General features: G+C 42.5%; 1 protein-coding gene across 1 annotated transcript in view; it reads left to right on the top strand.

Annotated features, from left to right (window-relative positions):
* myo1g (myosin IG) overlaps positions 1-10,000 on the top strand; it is a gene marked incomplete at its 5' end in the record, with an annotated part of 49,904 nt that overhangs the window by 20,664 nt on the left and 19,240 nt on the right. The window contains 5 exon segments of the mRNA XM_084165013.1: positions 2,942-3,108; positions 3,429-3,636; positions 6,425-6,649; positions 7,425-7,445; positions 7,447-7,569. Coding sequence (XP_084021139.1) covers positions 2,942-3,108; positions 3,429-3,636; positions 6,425-6,649; positions 7,425-7,445; positions 7,447-7,569 — 744 coding nt within the window.

The raw sequence follows: 10,000 nt of genomic DNA, 5'->3' as shown, positions 1-10,000 counted from the left end.
GTCATGTTGAAGGACTGGCTGCCCTGATTGTTAGTCCCAGGGGGACACCTGTGCCCAATCTGACCTACCGCCTCTCCTCTCCTCATTCTACCCCTCCCGGTCTGACTGCCTCGTTTCTCAAGTCTCTGATGAACTGAGCTAAAATTATTGTGCTGGTGTGAGTGTGTGCGTGTATGTGTGTGCATTTGGGTATCCATTTATTTAAAATGTGTATGTAACCTTGTGCTTGTGTATCCGCGTGTGTGTGTGTGTGTGTTTTTGTGCCTGTGTGTGCCCATGTGTGTTTCGCTGTATGTGTCTGCTTCTATTGACGTTGATGGATATCAGAAGGGAGAGAGATAGCAGAGTGCTCTGTTCCACTGTATTTATCTTGCAGGGGGCAGTGAATGAGAGACAGACCACATAACACTAAGAACAGAGAGAACAGAGCATGTCTGCATCCCAGATGGCACCCTATTCCCTATATAGTGAACTACTTTTGACCAGAGCCCTATGGGTCCTGGTCATAAGTAGTGTTCTTTAATGGAAATAGGGTGCCATTTGGAACACACAACATGCCCATTCCCTTGACAGGAAGATGTGTCCCTTGATGTGTCCCAACAAGCTCCTGTCTGGCACACAGAGGTAGCACAAGGACACACTGTTTGTGTCCCAAATGGCACCCTATTCCCGGCATAGTGCACTACTTTTGAGCAGAGCCTCACATGGCTATGGTCAAAAGTAGTGCACTTTATAGGGAATAGGTTACTATTTGGCATGCAGCCACTGTCTGTGCACTTTAAAAACGTTAATATTATGCAGTTTTAAGAGTTGAATAGTCTCTTTCTGTAGCACAGACGCTCTGTGAGTTTGGCCGAGCTAGACTTTAATGATAAATTGATATTCTAATAGGCAGATGTGCTTGGATGTATTTCTGCATGATTGCACAAGGCAGATTCAGTCCTCTTTGGGATGGCTATGTTCCACTGAGTACTGTACAGTCGGGTCTATGCCAAGTTGTCTACGGAGCCAACTTGGGCAAAATAAGTATCTCTAATGTTTGTCACTATATTGATTTTGGACTCTTACCACTGTTATGACCAGTGTAGGACCCTTTTATGACTGTGTTATTATTCTGTCTATTACAGTCTATGTGATACTACAGTATTTGACTGTTCCACTACTCTCTGTATTGTGGGAGCGGTACTATGTGATACTACAGTAATACACAGTATTTGACTGTTCCACTGCTCTCTGTATTGTGGGAGCGGTACTATGTGGTTACAGTATCTCCTGTACAGTACAGGCGATGTCATTTACAAAATAGCTTCCAACACTCTACTCAGCAAATTGGATGTAGTCTATCACAGTGCCATCCGTTTTGTCACCAAAGCCCCATATACTACCCACCATTGTGCCCTGTACGCTCTCGTTGGTTGGCCCTCACTACATATTCGTCGCCAAACCCACTGGCTCCAGGTCATCTATAAATCACTTCTAGGTAAATCCCCGCCTTATCTTAGCTCATTGGTCACCATAGCAACACCCACTCGTAGTATGCGTTCCAGCAGGTATATTTCACTGGTCATCCCCAAAGCCAACACCTCCTTTGGCCGCCATTCCTTCCAGTTCTCTGCTGCAAATGACTGGAACGAACTGCAAAAATCTCTGAAGCTTGAGACACTTATCTCCCTCACTAACGTTAAGCATCAGTTGTCAGAGCAGCTTACCGATCACTGCACCTGTACACAGCCCATCTGTAATTAGCCCATCCAACTACCTCATCCCCATATTGTTATTTACATTGTTATTTATTTTGCTAATTTGCACCCCAGTATCTCTATTTGCACATCATCTTCTGCACATCTATCACTCCAGTGTTAATACTAAATTGTAATTATTTTGCACTATGGCCTATTTATTGCATTACCTCCAAAACATACTACATTTGCACACACTGTATATAGATTTTCTATTGTGTTATTGACTGTACGTTTTGTTTATTCCATATGTAACTGTGTTGTTGTTGTTTTTATCGCACTGCTTTGCTTTATCTTGGCCAGGTCGCAGTTGTAAATGAGAACTTGTTCTCAACTGGCTTACCTGGTTAAATAAAGGTGAAATAAATAAATAAAATAAACACAGATGCGGTAAAGAGGTCAATGGAACTCGACCAAAACAATGGAAATGCCATGGAAACGCATAGGGGAAAGGATCGTGAGGGAAAGATCCCGAATCTCCTCATTGCCCCCCAGCAAAATTAGCCTACATATAGGCTATTGTTTATATGTGTATTTCACAGTATGTTTAGGTAAACATCAGAGTATAATGATTGTATGGATGCCAACCACAATACATGTTCATGTCATTGTCACCAATCAACTGCATTACAGTTAAAAACAACTTTGACTATCTGTATGCTAGCTATGCTACCAGCTTATACAAAAATGAGTTATCATTTAGCAGTCACTTCTTCTAAACATGAAAAGGGACAACTTCTAAATGTTATACAGCGAAAACAGCCCAAATTATCCAAATCAGACTTTAATCGTAACCACATTGTGGGCCTGTTACAATACATCAATCATGAGGGATTTTACGAATATCCACTTTGTTAGATCAGATTTGTTGAATGTGCGCCAATCCGGCGTCCTTCTTCTATCCCCCACGGTCTGCGTTCCATTGAGCTCTTTACCGCATCTACGACAGTATACTGTATCCTATTGGACTATGACTGTGTTCTCTGTATTGTAAGAGCCGTATAATGTGTTACTGCACAGTATACGACTGTGTTGTGTATTGCAGTATTACAGTATTATATTAGAGGATTCTGTGTGTTGTATTCTAGGAGCCATACTATGTGACTGTGTATTATTCTGTGTATTACAGGAGAGGTACTATGTGAGACTGTACTACACAGTATATAACTATGCTGTTAATGACTTCGTGTATTGTATTCTAGGAGCCATACTATGTGCGCTGTATCAAGCCCAATGAGATGAAGTCTCCCGTGCTGTTTGACGACGCCCGATGCCAACACCAGGTTGCGTACCTGGGCCTGCTGGAGAACGTCAGGGTGCGGAGGGCAGGGTTCGCCTACCGCCAGCCCTACGCACGCTTCCTACAGAGGTCAGAGGTCATGCACACCCTGAGGTCTAACGTCATTGGGGCGAAAGCTTTACATTAAGAATGAGTCATTTCTCAGCAATTAGAGTTCATGTCCATGATTTTAATGACATTCTGCCACAGTGTGCATGTGAATAACAAGCTTTATATGACTGTGTTCAACCATGTGTATAATGGAGGAATTTGAACCTGTCCAATGTCCAATCCTAGCCTCAGTGCCACTCTGTTTGTGCTATCATACCAACTCCTTGTCACTCATTGTCATGTTTAGCACAACTGCCTGTATCTTGAACTCTTCTTCTTCCCTCCTGTGTGTCCTGTAGGTATAAGATGACGTGTGAGTACACCTGGCCCAACCACCTGATGGAGACAGACAGGGAGGCAGTGGAGGCTATTGTCACGCAGCACGGTTTCCAGGACGACGTGGCGTATGGACACACCAAGCTGTTTGTACGAACGCCCCGGTCCCTCTTCACGCTGGAGCAGGAGAGAGCTGCGCTCATCCCCATTCTGGTGCTGTTCCTACAGAAGGTAGGGACCCCTAGTGGCCGGAGGCTGTAGTGACAGTAAAAGATAACAAACTGGGTTGTGTTCAATCAATAGGGAGAAAACTATTTATTTATTTATTTCAACAGAGTACGTAATACATGTCTGGACAAATGTTCATTTTCTCCCGTTTGGTATTACTGAACAAACCCCTGATTTTATATACTCCACACATAATTCCATGGCATTTATCCTGAATTTCTATTTCCTGTTACTGTCATAGACCAAATCCTTCCTACATGTATGAGAACACACAGAGATTTATTTAATTGTCCAAGGATCCAAGGCATTGGCAGCTAGTTCTAATTAAAACCCCATTGACAGCTTGTGTGTCAGAATGTGAATCACACAGCAGCATCCAGATCTTATTAAGACTTCTGCATTTAAAGGGACCATCTTCTGTGGAAACAATATCAAAACGACTCCCTGCCACTGTTTCAGTAAAAAGCTGAGGGAGGGGGCTGGAGAAATGTAACCACTCTCAAATTCATAGAAAGAGCTATGGATGCAAGGACTGACCATCAGTGATATTTTTTACCATGGTTTTAACCATGTTTTGAGGCTTATATATTTATTTATTTTTACAAACATTAGAAGAAAACAAGCCTATATTTTAATTTCTGATGGGGTATGACAGTTGAACTAAGCTAATTAGGCATTTATAAGTTATATTCTTCAAGAATCAATGGGTACATATAATTAATTTACAAGTCCAAAAATTGATGTAGCAACTGCAGATTGCCCCTTTAAAATAAAAGCTTTTAATTTGTCTCCAGCTTGACTATGATCTGGCTCCCAGTCATAGCCAGAGTCCCAAATGGCACCTTCTTCCCTTGTAGTGCACTACTTTTGACCAGCGCCCTTAGCATAAAAATAGGGAATAGGGTTCCATTTGGGATGTGTTATATTTAACTCAGTGTGATTAATCTGCCGAGTCAAGTGGAGATCGCTCTGATAACAATAATTGGGATAATGAATGCGATCAGCGCCATCGTTACATTACATTTAATTAATGATTCTCTTCTTCTTGCGCTGTGATTGTGAATTAAATGCCCTGCTTTTCTCTCTGACCCACTTCAGGGATTACGTCCCAAACAACACTCTATTCCCTATATAGTGCACTACACCCTATGGGCCCTGGTCAAAAGTAGTGCACTATATAGGGAATATGTTGCCATTTGGGACTTAAACTGGATGAATCTATCTGCAGCTAAGCCTCTCTAACTGGAGCAGAACTTTGTCTGGAACTAAGCAGGAGTCTAGCCCAGACAGTCTCTGGACAGACTTTGATTTGTCCAACACAGCAAAATCAATGGTGTACATTTAACTCAGAAAGTGTTAAATGTACACTATTTTCAGTGAACATATGAGTCCCACTGAACTGGTGTTAAAATAACACCTTTGAAAGTGTTAAAGATTTAACTCTGTTGCAGTGTTCCCCATTTACATTTTAAAGTGTTCAAATTAACTTGATTGTGATGTTTGCATAGCTCTACTGTAGAGTTATATGCAACACCTACAGTGTAAAACATGACACTTGATTTAGAGTAAACTGGACTCACTTTGCTTAGTGCTAACACTGTTACACTTTCTCAGTGTACGAAAATAACACCTGTAGTGTTACTGTAAATCATTTTTGGGTGTTGTTTTAACGTTGTATGGTCTAAAGCCTACTTTGCATATTTCCCAGGGTGCCTTTTCTTTTCCAGTGAATTGTAGAGTTACTATCCATGACTGTATTTGTTATAAACAGAGACATGGTTATTGAATGATTTCATTTTAAAGACCTGTGGCTTTCACCAAGGGAGTACCTAGGCAAATGTTATAATTAAAATATAACTCTATGACAATACAATACTTGTATCAGTAGGCTTTACTTTGATGGCCTAGTTTAATCATAACACAGTGGTGTTTGGAAACTTCTGGTTTACAGGCCACTTCAGGCCTGCAAGTCACATTATGCTGGCTTGCAAAGTGATGTGTAATTCATATTGGATTTCAGACAGAGTCCTGCATTCAGAATGCCTGTCAGGGTTAGGAAAGTTGATAAGAAGACTACTTAAACAATTTAAACTGCAACAACCATTTCAGTAATGGGTGCAATATATCTAACCCACTGATTGGATTAGTTTAGAAAAATTTATGTTGTTTATCCTTGTGTAGCATAAGATTAATCAATCAATGTACATGCAAAAACACAGATATTAAAAACAATCATTTTTTACAATAGAGCATGCTGGGAAATATGATAAGGATGGGCGTGGTTTTGATGGGACTGTTTTACTCTCCAAAGTGTAAAACAATAATTCTGGTTATTAACACCAACACTGGGGTTTCATTTATACCACTGAGTGTCAATTTCACATGTATCTCCTAAATCAACACTAGAAATGTTACACTGAAAAATCAACACTGGCAAATTTGCTGTGCAGACTTTGATTTGACAGCTAGTCTACCTGACACCCTTCTTTCTTCCTCTTTCTCCTTTGTTTCACCTTTTATTAGTATTTTCTTGACTTGCTACTTCAATTGAGTGCCTATACTTTTCAGTGTGGACCCCTATAGACACTGGAAGAACATTGACAGTGTTGATTTAACACTGGAGAATTTGCTGTGCTCCGTCTCTCTCTCTCTCTCTCTCTCTCTCTCTCTCTCTCTCTCTCTCTCTCTCTCTGTCTCTCTCTCTCGCTCTCTCTCTCTCTCTCTCTCTCTCTCTCTCTCTCTCTCTCTCTCTCCCTCCCACCCTCCTTCCGTCCCACCCTCTCTCCCCCAGGTATGGCGCGGGGCACTGGCGAGGATGAGGTGCCAGCGTATGCGTGCCATCTATGCCATCATGGGCTGCTACAAGCGCTACAAGGTCAAGGCCCACTTCTGGGAGGTAGAGCGACGCTTCACCAACGTACGCAACATGGCTGACTATGGGAAGAGCGTCGAGTGGCCCACGCCGCCGGCAGCCCTCGCACAGTTCCACAGCATCACTCAACAGCTGCATCGCAGGTCAGTCAGACCCCATAGTTACCACAACGAGAAATAGAATGTGCATGTGTTTATATCAGGGGAAAATGACTGCCACCTCTCATTGAAGCCACGGAAGTTCAAGGCCGACCGCTGTACTGCAGGCATTGTTAGCAGAAAATAGCATCCCCATTATAGTGAATGGAAAAATGTCAATCTTCGTATAAATAAAAATATGTTTAGACGACAATCATGGTACCAATAATTGCTTCTAATACACCAGATGTATGTCCTTGAACCAATTATTTTTAAATCGTACACTGAAGAAGTTATATGGATCTTTTAGTTGCTAATGGCAAGCTGCAGTACCTCGGTCGGCCTTTAACTTCGAGTTACTCAATGGGAGGGGGCAGCACTGAGCTAGCCTGCAATGTCACATCCTGGATTAGCTCGAACTGCATGTTATGTCTCCATGAGACTCCATCTTAACCGACTTAATTCGGCTTCAATGCGCTATTGAGTCTTCACATAGGAATGAATGATATCACGTGATCGATGGCTTTGTTTGTTTATATATAGTAATTGGTTTATATATGTATATTTATGTAACTACAGTAAGGAAGTCTGTAATTATCTTAGTGGGCAGAAGGGCAAGGCACATGTTCTTTCTTCACTATAAAATGTAGTTACTGTTCATTTCAGACCTATACACAGGTTCTTTTTTTTATCTTATCTGACAGTGTGTGGCTAACAATGAACGACAGCACTTTTTCTGCAACATCGTTGATGTATTCTCTGTTGTACATGTTTGTTCCCAGGTGCGTGCCAGGCAGATAGTGGAAGAACATCCCTCCGTCTGACATGGGGGAGGTGAGGGCCAAGGTGGCTGCTCTGGGGGCTCTGAGTGGGGAGAGGAAGGACTGGGGCTGTGGCCGACCCTGGGAGAGGGACTACCTGGCTAACGTGAGTCACAACACGTTAGCTGTATGTCAAATTAACTCCTAGCTCTTCCATCCAGCATATTGCTTCTACCTATCCAATCCTCTCATATCTACAGGAGTGGCCAGGGAATAGGGGCTAGGGTTTGAATTGTAATTCAACAGTTGGCTAACATACTCACAGGCCTATCACACAACGTCTTCCTATCATCATACCTCGTCTATAGTATTTCAACAAATCGTAAAATGTGAAAATGAAATTAGTATCTGTGTCACGGAAGATGGAGAGGGTAACTTTCACAACAACTTTTTGCATTGTTCATATTCTGTCCTATGGGTTGGCCCCAAGTACAGTTCTGTAAAATAAATCTAGAGGGCACTGTACATTGAAACACCAATACAACATCATACACACACTCCCCCTGGAGAGGATATCTGGACGCCTGGTGCCCAAAATGTATGACCTATGTCGCGCAACGAGAGTTGAGTGGGGACGAACGAAGCTACTTCGCTACTTCCCTCCCCTTACTGCAGGACAGCAGTGTTCGGCAGTTTGCAAGCGAGAGCGAAGGACACACTGGGCCCTGTGTTGTTGTGTTGCCGGCTTGCAGTGCAAACTCTCCCCATTGAGCAGTAGACTGTATCACAGTGACATCCAGATGGTTACTATACTACCAAATACCAATATTACAAGTTATTTCTCTTGTAGGCTGCTATCCTACTCTAAATATAATTAAGTGGGATGGAACAAATTGTCCACGTAGCTTCTGCCAGCAACATGTGATACATCTGCCCGGTGAAGCAACTGCTGCCCAGTGGGAAGCAACAGTGGGAACTGGGAAGCACCGTGATACAACACCGTGCACTGGTCATTCGCTTGTCGTTACATTAGCTAATTGGCATGTCACTGTGACATCCAGATGGTGAACAATACTACAAGTTCTTTCTCCCTGGCCCATTCAAAGAAACATAATTTTATTTTACAAGTTTTAACTAGCGCCATTCTGCTGTTGTTGCCAGCTAGCCAGCATAAACGAGCTAGCTGGGAAGGGCTCATCATCAAGACGACTGACTGAACTGACTGAACCGAATCCGTTCGTCCCCACTCGACTCTCAGCTGCGCAACATACGTCATCAATGTGGGCATCAGGCGTGTCCATATTGACCTCATTTTCAACGGAAGCTCCACAAACAGAAAGTTTCGGACATTGTTTTATTTCCGGGTTTGTAAATAAGGTGAATAGACTCTCCCCACTCACCCTGACTAGTAACATGGGGATGGTGAGTTCCTGAAAATACCATGACATCATTGAGGAAGCATCCATCCCAGGAAGGAATTCTTGTGATAAACCACATGGCCAGCAGTTGCCATGTGACTGATTATGACTGCCTAATTCAAAGGCAGTCACAATCAGTCTCATTCTAATGGGTCTCACTCACGCCTCGTTAACGGGTTAATCCAATGGTGTTTGGTCTGTAGAGCCATGAAAGTCCCTCTAGGTATCATGGCTATGACTATTCATATTAATCACTCAATAAATCCGTCAGTTAGTCAGTTAGTCCTCAAGTGGTCTGTGACTTGCGTCCCAAATGACACTCTTTTCCCTACATAGTGCACTATTTTTTACCAGAGCCCAATGAGCCCTGGTCAAATGTACATAGACTGGGACCTCATTGAACCTATCCCCCCTTCCCCTAGCCCCCATGTCATAAGCTGACCCAACAAAGACTTGTGTATGACAACCTCATCCAAGCTCACAATCTCCTGCTTTCAATGATCTACCCTCTGCTTCATCATCTCATTAAGCTTAGTGTATCATGCTCAATCAATTGGTCTACAGACCATTCCAGACATACATTCCACACATTCTTGTACGTTCACTCTATAGAACCTTTAGAATGTGAACTATAGTTATGATGTACATAACTATTCATCTTCCAATCTCTGAACGTTCTGCCACATATGCCTGTGGTGAGGTATTCTCTGATATGACATAACTTTAGACATCATCCATTTACATATTGCTATTTCTTCAAATACCTCAAAAAATTCCCTTTAGTCAGGGCCATAGATGGGGAAAAGCCATGTAAAGTTACCATACAACTACACTGCCATAAAAGCCATGACCCATCTCTAAATGCTCCTCAAAGTCAGTGTCTAATATCATTTCCCTCAGGCTGTGGTTTTTGATCTGCTGGTCTCAGAACATCAGTGATACAAGCTTGAAAGAGGAAAGGAAAGTGGAGGTTATGACCAGTATTATGACTAATGAGGAGATGCTATCCTAGCTGGTAGCAGTGTAGATGGTGGCAGAAGGCTGACAGGGTCGTGTAATATTAGCCTTGTTCGACCATCCTGATCTCAACATACGAAACGAGAGCGCAGCAATCAGAATGCTGGATCCGGCTGGTGTAATATAGTGTGTGGGACCCTGTTCCCTATATGAAGCCCAATG

This window comes from Coregonus lavaretus (genome assembly GCF_964263955.1).
Source record: "Coregonus lavaretus genome assembly, chromosome: 7".
Lineage (NCBI taxonomy): Eukaryota > Metazoa > Chordata > Actinopteri > Salmoniformes > Salmonidae > Coregonus > Coregonus lavaretus.
The sequence above is the reverse complement of the archived record's forward strand: the minus strand, read 5'-3'. Positions and strand labels throughout refer to the sequence as shown.